The sequence below is a fragment of the Leptodactylus fuscus genome, chromosome 5 (assembly GCF_031893055.1).
Source record: "Leptodactylus fuscus isolate aLepFus1 chromosome 5, aLepFus1.hap2, whole genome shotgun sequence".
NCBI classification, from domain to species: domain Eukaryota; kingdom Metazoa; phylum Chordata; class Amphibia; order Anura; family Leptodactylidae; genus Leptodactylus; species Leptodactylus fuscus.
Window position 1 is genome coordinate 206,433,144 of NC_134269.1, and position 19,763 is coordinate 206,452,906.

Genomic DNA, 19,763 nt, shown 5'->3' on the forward strand with positions numbered 1-19,763 from the left:
ACTTCTGCACACATCCTCCCCCTCCTCCTCCTGTCTGTCCCGACCAGAAACACTGAGCTAGAAGGGGGAGGACATACAGAAGGAAAAGTGGAAATGACCCTGACTGTAAGTTCTGTAGTAAGAAGAAACTACAAAGAGGGTTCCTGGAGGACCAGTCCTGTCCTGCATTACATAGACCATGCAATTCTGCAGTTCCCCTGTGGTCAGCGCCGCACCTCCCATGAGGCGGCGCTATGCCGGGGCCCCGGGGGAGGGCGGCATTTTTGTCCTGGACTGACTTAGCATTACTGTCACTGAGCGGTGGATTTGGGCGGCCCTGTGGACGCAGCGCTGCTCCAACGGCCGCCCCTCATGCTCACGCAGAGAGCAGGTCCTCTCCCTGCCTGCTAACGACGTTCGCTCCACCCCGCCCCCTCCGCTCGGCCCTGCACCCTCTGCCCCGCCCCCACCGCTCGGCCCCGCCCCCTCCACTCCGCCCCCCTCCTCCGGGGGGGGGGGGGGGCGGATTTCTGACGTCCGTCTCAGGCGGCAGAAACCCTAGGTTCACCCCTGCCTGTGATGGCGCTGCAGAGAAACACTTCAAGGCTGAAAGGTTCCTAAATAAGATTTTCAGTCGTCCCTGCAGTGATCAATTTTTTTTTTTCTGATGAAAATGGTGCCCAAAGGCACTGTACACCTCAGGATTTAAAGCTAGGTTCATCCGTAGGAGACCACCACAGATTCTGCCTAAAATTGATGGCAAGAGAAAACCCACACCACCTCTTTGCATCTTTCAATAGGCACACTCCACTGATTCTGGCACAGTTGAAATTTTTTCTCTAGCCCCCTCCATTCCCGAGCAATCAGTTTTGTTAGTTCCAGCACATTTATGCTCTCTACTGTCAGGTGGGCGGTCCTTGACTTTCTGCACCAGCCCAGGGAACGCCCACCAGATAAAACTGAGCAGAATTGTGCTGAAACTAACAACAATGATTGCTCAGGAACGGTGGGGGCTAGAGAAAAAAATGTATCTGCATCAGAATCAGTGGAGCAGTGACTATTGCAAAAAATGCAAAGAGTTTGAGTTGGTAAAGGTAGTGAAAGGTCCTCTTAAAAGAGGAAGAACTCTCAATCCTTTAGATTTCACTCTCTGATTTGGCGGGTGGCTAAATTTGTTAGTGGATCCACGTCTCCTGTTGGCCTGATGACCAGGTGACCAAGTCATGGGCTCCGTAGACTGCAATAATGGCTGTCTATCGTTTTTAATAAAAAATAATAGAAGAATGTAAGGGAACAATTCCATAAGATAGGATAAGGCCCATCCCAAAATGTCTTACAACGTTCATTTTTGGATGGACGTACACTTTAAGGTCAAAGATAGAGCAGTCGGGAGGAGGAATGTCTCAGCTGTCAGGGATGATGACTTACTTTGTGCTGAGGCCCCTTGATGTTTCGGCAATTAGTTGATGATACAGGTGAAATGGGAGCATCTCTTGGCCTGACGCCACGTCTTGTGCAGGCGGAACCTAAATCACATGTATGAAATGACCTGGCCTGGAAGCATGCAAGCTTCTCCATCTAGGATGAGAGGTTCTGACTGATAGACATGTACAGTATTCCTTTGATGTTGCCCGGCCTTAGACAAAAACACGTATCTGCCACTGTGCAAATACTTCACATCACTGCTGTAAAATTAGAACAGAAAAAACAGACGTTACGTGCGGGGCCGACCCCTAAACAGTTCATTATGGCCTATAAACAGCTGGGACCGCTACTCATTCATTATAGGGTAGACACCCCCAACCTCCTTTTTGCTTGGTCTTATTCTTTGGTAACGCTAATAAAGCTCATTTGTTGTATCAAAGGGGCTTTGGGTGTAACTGGACACTCAGCAGTGGGACCAGTTAGTGGAGAGTAGGATCTATAGGTTTACCTCTTACATATTACTGTATACATTCTTTAGATAGATTTTTTTTTAAAATAGCTGAGTATTTTTGGAATCCAACCTGCTCATTTCTTCTTTTCTAAAAAAAAAATCAGGGGTAGGGTCAGCGCCGCACCTCCCATGAGGAGACCTGAAGCGACCGCTTCAGGCGGCGCTATGCTAGGGCCCCGGGGAGGGCGGCATTTTTGCTGACCTAAGCCAGTCCAGGACAAGCTGTCCTGGACTGGCTTAGGGTCACCGTCATTGAGCGGTGGATTGGGGAGGCCGCTGGGGCAGCGCTGCTCCAGTGGCCGCCCCTCCCTGCCTGCTCTCTGCCTGCTAAAGACGCTCGCTCCACTCGGCCCCACCCCCTCCGCTCGGCCCCACCTCTTCCGCATGGCCCTGCCCCTCCGCTCCGCCCCCTCCTCCGGGGGGGGGGGGCTTTCTGATGTCCGCCTCAGGCAGCAGAAACCCATGGTTCACCCCTGGGTAGGGTCGTGACAAACCAATACACATTAGGTACCTGGCCAATCCAGCCAAAATTTGCTAATGGGTATGGGCAACTTTCGGATCTAGAGCTTAAAGGGGTTGCACCAAGTATTGAAGTTATTACCTGTTAATAGTATAGGGGATAACTTCGAGATCAGTGGGGGTCGAATGTAACGCCAACTTTAGAAGTAATCATAGAAGTAATCGGTGGGAGTTCAATTGATAGGACCCACATTGATCCCAAGAATGGGGGTCCATTCTTGGAAAGGCAGACCAAGTATCCACCCTGTAACTCCATTCATTTTCTAATGGAATACCAAAGAGATAGCCAAAGACAAACTCCCCTAAAGAATGAATAAAGTGGCATGGTGGATGCTTGACTGGCCGTTCCAACAGGATGAGGGAACTGGACCCCATACTTGGAACCAATGGAGGTCCCAGCACTTGGATCCTCACCAATCATGAAGTTATCCCCTATCCTATTGATAAGGGATAACTTCTAAAGTTAGTGCTACCCCTCAGCCCTTGATGGCTTATACCAGCAATCATCTGTAAACCTTTAGGAATCATATCAACAAGTGTTCAATTCTGCTACAGCACCTCATCAGGCGAAACTAAGCATTATACAATCTACATGAAATTAAATGGGCTCTCTATGTTTTGTTTGGACCTACTGAGACTATCAGAGCACAATTTGGTGGCCCCCGACTGCATTACATAGTTGAAAGGCACAAATAAAGCTGGGGGGGGGGGGATCCATTGACATGAATCAATCCAAAAATCTGTAAAAGAGTCCTTCATCTACCGGCCGCCATTTATAATACTAGTGTCCCATATGGCAACGGGGTATTTGGATACCCTCAGGTTCCTATAAAGGGATGCTACCTACTGCAGCAGGCCATGTTATGACTAATACCTCTACCTCTGCCTAAAACTTTTGCACAGTTCTGTATATTTTCTGCCAGTGAGGAAGTGATACGTCCAAGACAGTTTCTAGTCCTGGTAAACCATTTATCCCCCATCCATGTGTCACAGAATGCCGTATGTCGGGAATAGTTTTCACCACGCGAGGGCTGGGATCAACATGTTAATTTGTCACTTGCGCTCGCTGAAGTTTCACGGTCGGGCAGAAGGAAATATCCACATGACTGAACTGTTCAACATACGGAGCAATAATCCATAGAACAAAGTTTTAGAATTATCCAAGTCATTATGAAAAATAAAAAAATAAAAAAATTCCAAAAAGTTGACCAAAAACCCAACTTTATTATTTATGTTTTTTATTATTGGTTTTGCATTTTCAATGTAACGAATATAAACCAATCAGATCTCGAATTCGAAGTTTCCGAAGAAATCTAATTGGAGGCCACATGTGATGGGAACTAATACCGTTACACGTAAACACGTCTATTCCGGGTCACGTAAATCCTAAATAGAAGAACTATTTTCTGTGAGTCAAAGATTACATTTACAGCAAAAACATCTGCTGTTCGAGTTAAGGCGTCGAAACTTTAGACCGGGATACTTTTAGCACAGGCTTCACAAGCTACTCGCTGTAAGAAAATGCGGGTACCCACAGGAATTTATCAGAAGGGAAAGTGAAATGTTTTGGGGGCTTCCACACACCCACCACTTGTCGTTACTCTAAAATAGATGTCAACATGAATGTAGCCCGTAGAGGTAAATTACATACACCTCCATCATAGAACTTGGCAAGAACTTGGTGACTTACTAAGACCGTGACGAGACTTCTTCAATTACAGTGAGCATCCTTCACAAGGCAGAGGGCGTAGGACGTACCTTTGTAGAGATTGTACCAATGGGAGGTCAACGAGACCATTGTCTTGGACCAAAGGTTTCTCCAAGATTCAATCATCTATATCTAAGTTCGTAGAAGTTGTGATCCTCACCAGTGGTGTAGCAAAGATCAAATGGATTCCCGTTTAGGGTTGAGCGATCGGGATCGGAAAAGATCGGATTCCGCGGGATCGAGGTCAGATTGGCTACTGGCCAATCATTGTTAGCTTTTCCTACAATGATTGGCCAGTAGCTGAGTATTGTGGGAAATAACCTCCGACCTCGATCCCGTGGGCAAAGATCAGAATCCGATCTTTTCTGATCCCGATCGCTCAACCCTACTCACGTTATGTCTCATGACAGAAGACCCAATGTTTGTTTGTCTCTTTGATGGACCTTGGACCAGTTCCTTACCTTTTCATTTCCTTCATTGCCTCTCAATAGGGGAGTCCTGCACAGGTTTTCACTGATAGTAAAGGATATAGGACCAACCCATGCTCTACTTCTTCTTTTCTCGATCCCAATACTACCTCTATGGTATGTATTCCTCTTTAGCCTTGCAAGACCTCTATTAAAGGCCCCGGCCTGACTCCATCATTCTTTCTTAGGTCAGGTGAGCATGAAAATGTAGAGACGTTTTCCAAAGGTTTCATTTAACCAGTCATGTTCATAACTTTCCTATAAGGGTGATAGAATGGGCAACCCTCCAGAAAAGAGCACCAATAACTTCTGAACCAGTGGTCCATAACTACTCTCAAGACCTTTGGAGCTGGGCATAGATGATCACAAACAGTTACTTCAACCTTACAATTTATAACATACAAATCCATCCCATGAATTCCATTATGGACGTTAAACCCAATGGGTAGTACAGAATATTTGTTGGTTGGTGGTACCAACAAGACCTACAATAAAAATGGCACAGTAGAGTTAAAAATAGAGTAAAAAGAATATGACCTAACCTATTGATCGGACAAGTATCCCTCCCGAATTTCCAAGAAATATACTCAATTTGGTAAAGATCGTTTGTGTCTTCGAAGAGGAACTTGTGGCAAGCTTTCTGTTGGGAAAGAGATGGGAAGCCTCCACACACATTAGATAGTTGGGTGGTCCTGCCAAAACCATCCAGCTTTTCTCTTATGTGTATGGGGGCCTTAAACTGCTGGTGGACATCTCTGATGGTGGCGTATCTTCCCTGGAAACAAAAAGATCATGCATTGAAATTCAACATTTCAATCCTTCTTTCTCCTTTTGGGGAGGACCCATATACATGAGACAACCAACCTTATGTGTATGAGGTCAGAGGTGGTTGGATCTGGAAGCAGCTCTGTTTCGTCCATCTCAATGGATTCCAGAATCGGCAACCAGATCCTCTGATTGGTGTGGGGTCCCAGGTGTAGGACCCTCACTGATCAGATACTGATAACCTATCTGGTGGATAGGTCCTCAGTATGGAAAACCCCTTTAAGACTGGAAACTTGGTTAAAAGAACTCTGGTGTACAGCATGTCTTCATCCTTGGAAAGAACTGGTTAGAACATTCCTCGGGGGCCTTGGGAAATCTTAGCCTCACCAAAGTCACCAATAACAATTAAAAAACAAGACTACACCACAAATTGCTTATTTTAGAAAGGAACAGACATGGGTGTTTGGCATATGACAATATGGTATTTGGCAACATGAAAGATATCGGTTGGAAAACAACAGCCCCTTGTTTTTGGAAACAGGTCGACCTCAAAAGGAAGGAACCAAGTGTCCGGCTCCTTGTGTAACTTTATAGCAAAATAATTCCTTGTTGCATAACTTGTTTGAAGAAACCTCGATCCTCTCCGATGGTTTCATGGTCACCACCCACTCTATGGGTCTTGGTGGAGTATAAATTATGCGACATGGCAATTAACATGTCATCCTTTAGAAGAAATGGAATATTGCCTTCCAAAAAAGTTACCGTGGGCAAAAAGTTTACACAATTTTCCGGCAATATCCTAAATGTGTCCAAGAATTACGGAGAAAATCGCTATTACGTGTCTATAAATACATATCCCAGGGACATTAGGATACAATGACTAGACATTTTCTCCATGAACTAAGGAAACCTAAAATAAGTGACCCTCCCCCTTTGGGCTAATGTGTCATATACATGTCTACCAAGGGGAGAATGGGCCATAGTGCTTCTCCATAACTTGGTATCAAAGTAATAGTCCTCTGGTGGCAAAATTATTATTGTGCACCCAAAATCACCGGATAAGACTTGGAATATGAGTCATCTGTCAGCGGTTTATTTAAAGGACGTCGTGAAACAATCTCTGGAAATAATATTACTGTCACATTCCTTAGATTTTTACCCCGCTAGACATAGAATCTGAGTAACACTTCACAATGCTCCCTATCTAATATTACAGGGTGGAGGACCCATAATGGGAGAAATGTGTATTCCAAGATATACGGGTTCACTCCTTTAACCCCTTCCCGCCCTGCGCCGTACTATTACGTCATGTGTAGTTAAAGCGGGGTCCATGGGGTCGCCATCGCAGCCGGGAGGCCAAGCAATGGCCTCCTGACCGCCGCTCCCTGTTACACAAAGGGAGCCGATGCGCTATAGGAGTATGTGTTGTTATGCATTGCACTGGGGTCCCAGGTTCAATGTAGGTAAAAATGTAAAAAATAAAAAAATTAAAAATAAAAAAAAAAGATCAAAAAGAGAGAAAAACAATTATTAAAAAACCCAAAATAATATAATGTATAGAGATGAGCGAGTAGTGTTCGATCGAATACTACGGTATTCGAAATACTCGTACTCGATCGAACACTACTAGCTGTTTGAAGTTTAAGGTTCGATGCAGGACCAGCATTGATTGGCAGAATGCTATACATTCTGCTAATCAACGCTGGTTCTTCTCTTACCTTTAGAAGTCTTCTCCGTGCAGCGTCCCCGCGGCATCTTCCGGCTGGAATTCACTCACTGGATGCCTAGGCAGAGCCGACTGCGCATGCGCGGGCATGCCCTCGCATGCGCAGTCGGCTCTGCTCAGGCGTCGGGCTGGGCAGAGCCGACCGCGCATGCGCAGTCGGCTTTGCCTAGGCCCGATGCCTAGGCAGAGTGAATTCCGGCCGGAATATACTGCGGGGGAACTGCGCTGGGAGAAGACTTCAAGGGGAATCCATCCCGACCGTCGCTCGTGGACTTGGTAAGTATAATTTTATCGAATGTTGCCTAGTCCTGAAACGAGCATTTCCCCCCATAGACTATAATGGGGTTCGAAATCCGTTCGAACAGCCGAACAGTGTGCGGCTGTTCGAATCGGATTTCGAACCTCGGACATTTTAGTGTTCGATCATCTCTAATAATGTACAAAAAAAACAAAAAAACAACACGGTTAGTGCCGTAAAACAAAAATATACCGCAATGCGCAAAGTAATATATTTTGGTCACCTCGCTTTCCCCATAAAATAGCAATAAGGACCCATTCACAAGGGCACAGAGGGGGCGGATTATGGGCCTTAATCCACGTCAAAATCCGCTCCTCACAATGGTGGTCTATGTAGGGCTGCGCTTTCTTCAGGCGAAGTACGCGGCGTCCGCCTGGCAGCAGCAACCTCTGGAGTTGGCCCATTCATTTGAGCCGACTCCGGGGGCAGCCTCAATTGTGACAGTCATGGCAGGCGTAACTCTAGGAGCCAAAATCCATGCTTCTGCTCCCCTTAGCCTAAAAAGTGATCAAAAAAACATCCATACCAAACCTTGGTGCCATTAAAAAGAACAACTTGTCCCACAAATAATGAGTCCCGACCTATATTTGTCAACAGTGTAGTAAAAACATTACAGGCGTCAGAATACGGCGGCCCCAGGAGAATCCTTCATTTTTCAAAAAGTGGGGGTTTTATTTGTAAAAGTGGTAAAACCTAATAAAATCTGGTATCGCTATCATCGTAATGACCCGCCGGGACAAAGCTCACGTGGAACCCCAAAAATGTTAATAAAAGCTAATCAAAACTGTAAACGTACGAAATGGTGGCAAATGAAAGTAGAACTTGTCACGCAAAGAATAAGCCCCCACATGGCTATGTCGACAAAAAGTTTTTGGGTCACTTCTTCAGACCCTTGAGTATGATTGGTGGAGGTGTCATCTCTTCTGGGTATCCTTGTGATGTCCAACGCTCCTTCTGCGGCAGGGTGCAGATTGTCGACCATTGTGAAACAGTACATAGGTCATCAGAATCCTCAGGTCATGGACAACCCCTTTAAGGACCGGAACTAAGAATTATTTAGGCTACGAGAGCCGATTTTTCTCCTACCGATCAGGTATCTCTACATCATGTTACATGACTTGATGTACTCAAAAATCTTTGGGATGATGGAATCCTGCGATACAAAAATAAATGCAGTCTTTCAGTCGTAAAGCAGATTCGTGGGCATTCGATATCCTTTAATACAGCGATTCTCCTATCTAATAATAGCCTGAGCACATTCCTTAGGGTATGGAGAGTATTACGGTTGTGAATGCCGGCGCCGTACGTCTTTAAGATCACAAATAATATACAAACAAGAAATCCCATTCAGTTACCAAAATAAAGCTGTGGTTTTCTTTGTAGGCTGGAGAAGGATATAGGAGAAGGCGATTCCTTGTTTAGGTCACATGTTCTATGCTATGTATAGCCATACAATATGTTACCCCAGGTTCATATCTGAACACCATGGCCAAGGCTCAAAGGCTTCTTGGTATCCCTCCCCCATCATAGCACACAACATCCGTCATATCTACCTGGTAGCCCCGTCCCTTTAAAAGGGCTCTATCAGCAAAATCATGCTGATAGAGCCCCACATATACGTGAATAGCCTTTAAAAAGGCTATTCAGGCACCATAAATGTTATATTAAACTGGTGACAGTAACCTATCTATCTGCAGGGCTGGGGTGATATGCTGGTTCTGGTGACAGTAACCTATCTATCTGCAGGGCTGGGGTGATATGCTGGGTCTGGTGACAGTAACCTATCTATCTGCAGGGCTGGGGTGATATGCTGGGTCTGGTGACACTAACCTATCTATCTGCAGGGCTGGGGTGATATGCTAGTTCTGGTGACACTAACCTATCTATCTGCAGGGCTGGGGTGATATGCTGGTTCTGGTGACACTAACCTATCTACCTGCAGGGCTGGGGTGATATGCTGGTTCTGGTGACACTAACCTATCTATCTGCAGGGCTGGGGTGATATGCTGGTTCTGGTGACAGTAACCTATCTATCTGCAGGGCTGGGGTGATATGCTGGGTCTGGTGACACTAACCTATCTATCTGCAGGGCTGGGGTGATATGCTAGTTCTGGTGACACTAACCTATCTATCTGCAGGGCTGGGGTGATATGCTGGTTCTGGTGACACTAACCTATCTATCTGCAGGACTGGGGTGATATGCTGGTTCTGGTGACAGTAACCTATCTATCTGCAGGGCTGGGGTGATATGCTGGGTCTGGGGACAGTAACCTATCTGCAGGGCTGGGGTGATATGCTGGGTCTGGGGACAGTAACCTATCTATCTGCAGGGCTGGGGTGATATACTGCATTAGAAACTGCAGAAACTGCAATACAAGTGTGAACAATGCCTATCTATACCAGTATTAGACTGAAGTTCTCTATTCCTAACTCCCCCAAGCCCCAGGGGTGAAAGACACTCTGCATTGATTTCTACCATGGCGGTGACGTTATATGCAGTTCTAGTATTATTATAAGTATCTGATAACATTGATCCAGCTGATCTGGATATAGTCAGAATTAGGAGAAATCTTACTTCACCCTTTTTCATTTAGGGAATTTAGGATACATTGAAATATTTAGAAAAATAAGAAGGACATCAGATAGCAGGAATTAATAAAAGCATCAGAAGAATAATTTATTGGATTGAGTTTTATAACAATACGTATGCATATTATTTACACTAGAACGATGTCAATGCTACAAAAAAATCCTAATGTATAAATTACTTCTGTCATTACAACCGTAACATAAATTCCCCTTAAATATAGTATTTTCATATAAAAAATTTTTTAAAAAAATCCACATGAAGTACAGGCACTTAGGAAAAAACATCGTTGCAAGGTTTCAGATGTCAATTGTAATGCAGGGCGTCAATAATAATGCAGCAAAAAATTAGGCACGTGTCTAAAAAGTTGCGAACAACAACCAATCCCACAGCTAGTTTCATTTTCTACGCTGTTGCGCAGTTCCTCACTGCAAACAGCGCCCCACCTGTCCTCAGGTTGTGTTTGGTATTGCAAGTCTGCTCTGTAGTGCTGAGCTGCGTTATAGGACATAAAATGTAGGCGCCGTTTCGGGAAGTAACCATAGAGTAGAAAACAAAAACAGAAACCTAACTGGTTGGCGTGGATCGCTCCTGAACTTTTCGGAAAGCAAGGTGACAACCAATATGGCTTCCATTTAAGCTACCGGTGGTCACCCATCTTGAATGACAAATGTGCTTTTCAGAAATTTTTGGAACCTTGGCTGGCACATTGGTATTCACCACGCTTTTCTTAATGTAGCAGCATGATAGTAATGGATGACTGGAGGACTTGAGATTTTGGATGACTTTTTGACTATAGGAAATAACAGTTTGTTCCAGTTTTTCGAAAGGAGGTTATCCCGGTTTGTTAGGAAAGTCATAGGTTGATGGAGTCAAGACAATAATAAGGCTATGTGCACGGGGTCTTAAGTTAGCCAAACCCATATGAAGAGATAAGTCACTGATTTTGGTGGGATCAGCCAACTATGGAATACATATGGGCAGTCTCCCAATGGTGTGGAGTTGGACTTCAACATGTCCGATACCTTGTTCTCGTTGGAGAGACTTAGACTCCTCCATAACCACTACAAGTCAAGTGTGTGTTTGTGGTGGTGTCGAGATTGGTGGTGGCCAGATTGAGATTGACAGATCTCAGGGTTGTCACCAATGGTTGTTTTCCAAAAATTGTCAATTCAGTTTCAAGGCCAACTCAACTGAGACTTTCCTATGGTCAACCAAACAATGGTTCTTCAATACTAGGCTATCCAACCACACACCAAAAGGACTTTGCCACTACCTGAACGGTACAGGACCCATCCTAGGTCTATCCATCAGTTCAATCTGGCATGCGGTTGGACGTCGTGGTATTTTATGGAGCAACCCTTACAGAAAATTCCTCTGTCCCCTATACAGATATAAACGTCTATGCATGGAAGATATCAATATGGGGCCAGAATGAGATGAAGATCCTCGAAGGAACGGCCCTTATTCATATGAGTTTGTCACCATAAGGTGTAACATTCTCGGGGATAGAATATTCAAAAACAAATACAAAAATTCCCAAAAAATCCACATAAAGCTAGCAGCTTCTCTCTCATTTACATGGTAGCCAAAGGAACTAAAAGGCTGAATCAGTAACAGTAGTTAATACTCTGTACAAGAAGTTATTATACAGCACATCGAATCATTAAAATATTCAGAAAAAATAAATAAATTATATGCCTCTATATATATAAAAAATGTTTGCTCGAATACATTAGGGGGGTTTTTTTGACTGTGGATTTTATCTTCACATTCCTGCATTGAGTTCTGAATTTCAGAGATTGTGCTTTGTCTCTAATGGTGAAGCAGCTGAAAAGGGGGCAAAATTTTGGGGGAATATTATTAGCAATGACAGTAATGGTGGAGGGGGGGGGGGGGAGGTTTCTGCTGCAGCAAGCTGCCCTCTGGTCAAAGACAGGGTAGCCTAAAATGTGTCCTCCTTTCCCCAAATCTAATTCTATGGTTGAGGAGTTGGGAAGAGGAATAGGAGAACAAGTCGGTACCTCCTGGGTTACAATTTTCACCCAAATTGGGCCAAACTAAAGGATGAGGTCATGGTTGCTGGTTCCTTTTTCCCCTAATATATGATCTCACCAATGTTATATTTAGTCAGAACTTCAAAAGATTCTCCACCTAAATGTCATTTTAGAAATATCTTGGAAATTAGGGAAATGATAAAAGAGGTTTGGTCAAAAATTCTAAAGAGTAAAAGTGAAGAATCCCTTCAATAATCTCTCACTTTGTTTCAGCCCCTGTGAGACAAATCTCACAAGATGTTTCTTGGTCCAAAGACAAGTTCCTCCGATTCCTTGACCGCTCTGGTTTTGGCCCATATCTGAAATATCTTTCCAGGCTGGTTCATGGTCAGTGAATGGAGTAAATGTGTGTTGTGTTTAGGATAAAGTGTATTCCCTTTCATCATCTTCATGTGGTTGGAATAAAAGAAAGAAGGGGAACGAGAAAGGGGTAAAATGGGAGGAAAGTGGAAAACAAGAGGGGGGGGGACGAGAGGGAAGGGGCAAAATGAAGGAAAACAAGTTGGGGAAAAGGTTGGGAGAGAAAGAGGGAAACTATGGGAAACGATAAAACTAGAGGAAAGGGGAAAATGAGAAAAAACAGAAAAAACGAGAGGAAAGGGGAAAAACGAGAGGACCAAGAAAAATGAAAGGAAGGGTAAAAACGAGAGGAACGGGGAAAAAAATGAGAGGAAAGGAGGAAAACTAGATGAAATGGGTAAACCCGAGAGGAAGGAGAAAAAAAATTAGAGGAAAGGGAAAAATGAGAGGAAAGGGGAAACCCCGAGAGGAACAGGAAAAAACAAGAGGAATGGGAAAAACGTGAGGAAGAGGAAAAACGAGAGGAAAGGGAACAACGAGAGGAAAGGGGAAAACGAGAGGAAAGGGGAAAACCCAAGGGGAATGGGAAAAACGAGAGGACCAAAAAAAACGAGAGGAAGGGTAAAAACGAGAGGAATGGGAAAAAAATGAGAGGAAAGAAGGAAAACTAGATGAAATGGGAATGGGAAAAGCGAGAGAAGGAGAAAAAAATTAGAGGAAAGGGAAAAACGAGAGGAAAGGGGAAACCCCAAGAGGAACAGGAAAAACGAGAGGAATGGGAAAAACGTGAGGAACGGGAAAAACGAGAGGAAAGGGAACAACGAGAGGAAATGGAATGAGAGAAACGGGAACAAAATGAGAGGAAAGGGGAAAACGAGAGGAAGGGGAAAAACGAGACAAACAGGAAAAAAATTAGAGGAAAGGGGAAAACAAAAGGAATGGGAAAAACGAGAGGAAAGGGAAAAAATGAGAGGAATGGAAAAAATTCTAGAAGAAAGGTGAAGAACAAGAGAAATGGAAAAAAAACAAGAGAAAAGGGGAAATGAGAGGGAAAAAAATAGAAGGGTAAAAACTTAGCAAACAAAACAGGAAAAATAAAAAGAAGAAGTAAAATAGTAATGAAAGAGGGACACAAATGAAAATAAAGGCAATGAAAGGAGAAGGTAAATAGAAAAGAAAGAAGGGAACGGAAAGGAATCCCGGAGATACTGGAAGGGCAACCTGTCAGGTTGGTTTGGGGCCCAGGTCCTTGTGGACGGGGAATGTGTCTCTAATAAACCTGGTGTAACCCTGTCCATATTCCCTGCGCTGTTGTCCAGTGAACCTGGGGATAAACACCCTGATTTTACCGCACATGTGCACTAGGTTCGGCGCATGCGCACTGAAGCCGAGGTGTATTCCGCCGACTTAAATATAAAGGTTTTTAATGCAGGCACAAAAAGTGTTACAAAAGGGCAATGGGTGGTTTAGTGTCCCACATGTGGGCGGTTTCGTGTCCCGAGTCGTCCTGACAGATTCTCTTTAAACACTGGGACAAAAAGTACAGAAAACATCTATGGCTGTAAACGTGAACACTGTAAACAAGGTTTTTCGTCATGTCCTTATACTTTTTTTTTTCACGTGCGCAAGTCTTTTTGGTCAAAAACAACACGGTTCGCTAAATAAATGGCAAATACTCCAAAAACAACGGATGACGCGATGTAGACCGTAACGCTTTCCATCAATTGTACAAACATCCCCATGAAGAGGGACGGAAAGACCTGAGACAGGAGGAATGTGCTGTCAAGAGTCGCAAAATCGAGGCCGATCCCTCTCTTGGCGTAAACGTCTTTATGAGATTTATCGTCCACGTTGACCATCTGGTTGTTGTTGTCTGTGGGGTAGTAGGAGTGGTCTTCAGAAGGAACGTACGTATCCAGTTCTTGAGTGATATATATACTTTCTTCTAGGTTTTGTCCTTTGTGCTTATAAGCTCCATTTTGGTGGCTGCTCGGGATATTGGGTGAAAAGTAGACGGCTTCTTTGGTGAGAATCTTCTCATTCCTGACGTTCGGCAGTGCTGGTCTTGGCATGAAGACCTATAAAGTAATACATGTTTAGTATAGGTGATCAAAGTAATATGCTTGTATTCTTATTGTATGCTTCTTACATACCTCTTTCTCCTTGTGATAGAGACATATTAAGGTATAGGGTAGCGTCTGTAGGGTAGCGTATGCAAAACCGGTTAGGGAAGACATGATGGTCACGATGACGATGTTCTGTGACAGGCATATGACCAGGGCAGAAGAGGTGAAGGTGACCATACTGGACAGATACACTTTCCGAGTCCCGAACTGCTTGGCCAGTTTGTTGATGATCATGGAGAAGAAGGTGGAGGTTGCACATTGGAGGAACAGGCCAAGACTTCCCATGCGGATTCCTGCAAGACAGTGAACGGTCAGTTTGAATTTTTGTAATTTTTTTTTTTTATTACAACATTACCATGTTGACATATTTTTAGTATCTAACCTATCTATCTGCAGGGCTGGGGTGATATACTGGCTCTGGTGACACTAACCTATCTATCTGCAGGGCTGGGGTGATATGCTGGTTCTGGTGACAGTAACCTATCTGTCTGCAGGGCTGGGGTGATATACTGGCTCTGGTGACACTAACCTATCTATCTGCAGGGCTGGGGTGATATGCTGGTTCTGGTGACACTAACCTATCTATCTGCAGGGCTGGGGTGATATGCTGGTTCTGGTGACAGTAACCTATCTATCTGCAGGGCTGGGGTGATATGCTGGTTCTGGTGACAGTAACCTATCTATTTGCAGGACTGGGGTGATATGCTGGTTCTGGTGACACTAACCTATCTATTTGCAGGGCTGGGGTGATATGCTGGTTCTGGTGACACTAACCTATCTATCTGCAGGGCTGGGGTGATATGTTGGGATCTGGTGAAACACTCCCTTTAAACCCTGAACCCTGTTTGACCATGGAGTTTGAAGATAATATAAGTGGATATGGTCTGACAACATGGTCATCCATTACCGGACACTGAGTTATGGGCACTAGGACTGAAAATTCCGACCAACTTTACGAATTTGGTAAAATGTTCTTCAGCTAGGGAAATATAAAATCTTCTTAAAAGTTACCATGGAGCGTCAAATCCCTTCAGTAAATACCACTAGTCATAAAGTGTTCCTATATCCCATAATGGCACCTAATGTGCTCCAGTATTAAGTGGGACAGAGTGCCGCTTAACATTTGGCTTTTATATATATATATAGACCCCTGGATAGTTCCCAGCTGTTCCATTTTTAGTGCACAAATAAAAATACTGGTCCTGCTGAAAATACACCATCAGTGGTATAACTCAAGGGGGTACCGAGGACGCAGTTCCGGCCAAGCCCTGTGCCTGGAAAGGAGCCAAATTGCACCATGCCGCAAGAAAGACAGCAGTCCTAAAAATGGCAAGTATTATTCAGGCCCACAAACTTCAGGCTATACCTCTGCAATCCGTCACAGGGAAGAGAGACTGGAACAACACTGCATACCCCCCAAAACTGGTGCAAAGGTGGGACTATGTCATGGAAAGGACCACAGTTGGGTCAGGCTTAAGAAGTTTTGCACATAAGGTAGCTCCTTGCCAAGTTCCTGGGGAGTTCCTGGGGTTTAATGGCCCAAAAAATGTTGGGAACGGAACGGGTGATAAACGTTAGATCGGTGGGAGTATGACCGATGGGACCGTCGTCGAACTGGAGTTCTTTGGGCCAACCAGATAATATTATTGTAGGAGCACACCCCTGTGTGTGAAACTGAGTTATCTTATGCTAGACCTCTGGGGTCCCTTGATATGTTCCAGATCTTGGACCTTTTGGAGGATCCGCTGGACTGAAACCAGTCCAACGTTGGCTAGGAACCCTACAGATCACTGGAATAGGTGTTCTATTTTTAAGGGAGTATCAGGTGCCAAAGTCTGTAGCATCGTATGGATGGAGAGTGCTCTAGTTTAACACTGGGTAAGGGTCGCATCGGTCAGACTCCCATCAAGAGTGATCCAGATAAACACCAATGAGGAAAGAACCTGAAGGCAAGTCATTGGGAAAGCAATATTGGAACGCCATCGTCTTTACTTACCTTCATCGTATCGGATTCTTGACTCGGTCCCCGGAGCGGCACTTGGAATACCTTTGTAGAGACCTTCACCAACAAAATCTGTGTAAAACAGCATGAAAGACATAACAGCCATCCAGCTACATAGCTGGGCAGCACACAACTGTTTCATTACCGCTGGTATTCGGCAGTAACTGTGATAAATCCTGGGGGTAACAGACCAACAAAGGCTCAACAAGCAAAAAATCGGGTTACATTTCCAAGAACGTAGCTTCCATTTTGGTATACAACATCCTCTGGTGAAGGACATGGAGGTCAGAGAAGGTTTTAGGTCCAGGACTTGTTGGCCACGGCCATGTTCTTTTACCATCTTCATTGTTACAAGGACACTTATTATAAATATTACAGTCAACAATAAAAACAGGCACTCGTCTTGTCCACCGAGGTAAAGTGACACATGAGTATAATTCCAGTTGACGGACGTCAGTAGATATCCAATACAACCACCAACACTGATCATCAATGAGAACATGGCGAAGGCTTGGCCACAACTTTCGTCATCATGATAGAGGTCGGAGAGAAGAGCTTCCAGTGGAGTAAAACAGACCTGTACGCAACAGTCTAGTAATCCTACACCGAAAATCAGGAAGAAAATATGGACACGGTTCCCACCGTAGGAGAAGTAGGAAGCCAAAGAGTCTGCATGAGGAATGATGAAGAGCGACAGGAGGACACCAAGAGATAGCAGCCAGATAAATGGTCGTCTCCCACCGTAGTTGCTTTGGCAATTGTCACTGGCAGATCCGATCAACGGAACCAGGATTAGTCCAAGGACAGGTCCAATACCTTGAAGAAAAAGGTTGAAAATTGGCGTTAAATTAGGTAGACCTACGTGATGTGGATCATGTGGGCGATCTACAATCTAATGTTTTGCTGGCCATTCTAGGACCAAGAAGAGAAAGCTGTCAAACGTGTTTTCCAATGAAAATATATTCCTGACTCATGGTCAATTCTTATAGGGGGTGGTCCCGGTCATTAAAAGGGGTAGCATACATAGAGTATAAGGGAGTTCGAGATCTATCACAGTAAAATCTGGAGTAGATCAGAGGTGATCTTTTCTAAACCTCCAATGGTCGTGTTTTTAGGGTTATTATGGGTGGCCTTGGCTCCTTTTGGCGTCATATAGGGTTCAAATGTGAGAACTAATCAAAATTACACAGAACTTTCGTCAGTCTGAACTAACGCTCACCGAGGAATTCCAAATCAGATATTATGAGATTCCTACAGCCAATAATGGTGGACGTCCAAATTCGGCTAAGGTTGGCCAAAGCCACCAATTTCCGTAGGACCAGTCAAACATCTAACATGTATTGGATATTCTGCTGAAGCTCCTAAGCCCCATGATCTGAAAGAAGATCAGGAATATGTACGGACAGCTTTTGAAGGTATATGTCCACCTTAAAGAGGACCTTTCACCTCCTGAGGCACATGCGGTTTTATATACTGCTAAAAGGCTGACAGTGCGCTGAATTGAGGGGCTTTCCAAGTTCTGTGCCCTCGGTGAAGAGCTATCGGTGCCGGTACCGTAGCTCTTCACTGTCAGAAGGGCGTTTCTGACAGTCAGGAACGCCCTTCCTCACAGTAGCGCTTATTACACTGTACTGTGACAGCGGGTAGGAACGTCCCCTCGACTTCTGATAGTGCTCATCCATAGACGAGTCCTGGGTCAGCGTCATCACCGGGCGGTAAGCAACGCCCCCCTCACAGTACAGCACAATAGACGCAACCCTGACGAAGGGCGTTCCTGACTGTCAGAAACACGCTTCTGACAGTGAAGAGCTACGGTTGCGGCACCGGGAGCACAAAACGGGAAAACCGATGAATTCAGTGCACTGTTGGCTTTCTAGCGGCGTATTACACTGCATGTGCCCCAGGAGGTGAGAGGTCCTCTTTAAGTCATCTTGCTTTTCCTATTCACATTACTCACTGACATTAGGTAAATGAAGCCCCCCCCCCCCCAACAAAATATTACAAAGGAACCACACTTCTTAAAACCTTAAAGCAAAATATCACACTTGACTTTGTTTGATCGTGTTCGGACAGGTTGGTTGTAAGATCAACATTCTCTGTGTAGCCACTTTTCATTGGCCCTTCGGGGCATCCATTAAATGACTTTAACAGAAACCACAAGAAAGAGACAATAAGAGTGTTCTGATACACAAAAGTGGCCGACAACCAAATGTACAATGACGATAATCCTATTAAATAAGGCCGACAAAGCCAAGTTACAATATTGTTGGGGCCTTTACCGGCAGCCACATGACCTCTCACCATAAATACCATAGTAGTGACTTACCCAACACCATGGTCATGTACTGCTCTTCCACTCCAGCCTCCAGTAGTAATGGGGGGACATAGGTGATCCCAGCTGCCACACAAATTTCAAGGCCACACGTCATGAAGTTTAGCAGGACGAGGTGCCACTGCAACCTGCAGGGCGTCATGTTCGAGCGCCGTCTCTCTCCAGTGTCTAGAGCCAAATGCTGAAAATCTCAAGTGACCTCGTACGAGACGGATAACCGTGAAGAGCGGCCTTTGAAGACGATGCCTCCCTTTGATCTTCTTGGGCCCCCATCCTCAATGGCACTTGCTACAAAAGAAAAAAAGAGTAAACAAAATTGTGCTCGAGATCTAAAGTTATGGAAAAAAATACCAAGACATAGGTAGGGCGTAGCCATACCCAAAATCTGAGATACTTTGTGTTATCAGTGATGGTAGCACACCTAGCGGTGTCAGACTGGCCCACAAGAGTACCAGAGGATCCTTTGAAGGGTCCAGGCCAGGGGCGTAACTACCGGGGTAGCGGCTGTCACAGGGCCCTTAGGGACATTTAAGGTCCGGCAACAGGCGCTACTGCTGTGGTTTTTTTGTTCTTAATAGGCCATTACTGGCTGGAGTTACTCCAGCTAGTAACGGGCCCTATTTACTTATCCATCCTGGCAGGGTGACGTCGCTGACCCATAAACAGTATCATTATACTCGGGGGTCTTTTCAGATACTGTGTGTAGGGGTCACTATGGGGGATAATACTGTGTGCAGGGGCCACTATGGGGCATAATACTGTGTGCAGGGGCCACTATGGGGGATAATACTGTGTGCAGGGCTTACTAAGGGACATAATACTGTGTGCAGGGGTCACTATGGGGCATAATACTGAGTGCAGGGGCCACTATGGGGCATAATACTGTGTGCAGGGGCCACTATGGGGGATAATACTGTGTGCAGGGCTTACTAAGGGACATAATACTGTGTGCAGGGGTCAC

General features: G+C 44.8%; 1 protein-coding gene across 1 annotated transcript; it reads right to left on the reverse strand.

Moving 5' to 3' along the window:
* Positions 1-13,958: 13,958 nt before the first annotated feature.
* Positions 13,959-18,947, reverse strand: LOC142203958 (solute carrier family 45 member 3-like). The gene is made up of 4 exons (XM_075275083.1): positions 18,797-18,947; positions 16,465-17,286; positions 14,496-14,761; positions 13,959-14,420 (listed from the first exon to the last, which is right to left on the reverse strand). The coding sequence occupies exons 1-4, from the start codon at positions 18,942-18,944 to the stop codon at positions 13,959-13,961; spliced, it is 1,698 nt and encodes a 565-aa protein (XP_075131184.1). The 5' UTR covers positions 18,945-18,947.
* Between the last annotated feature and the right edge of the window lie 816 nt (positions 18,948-19,763).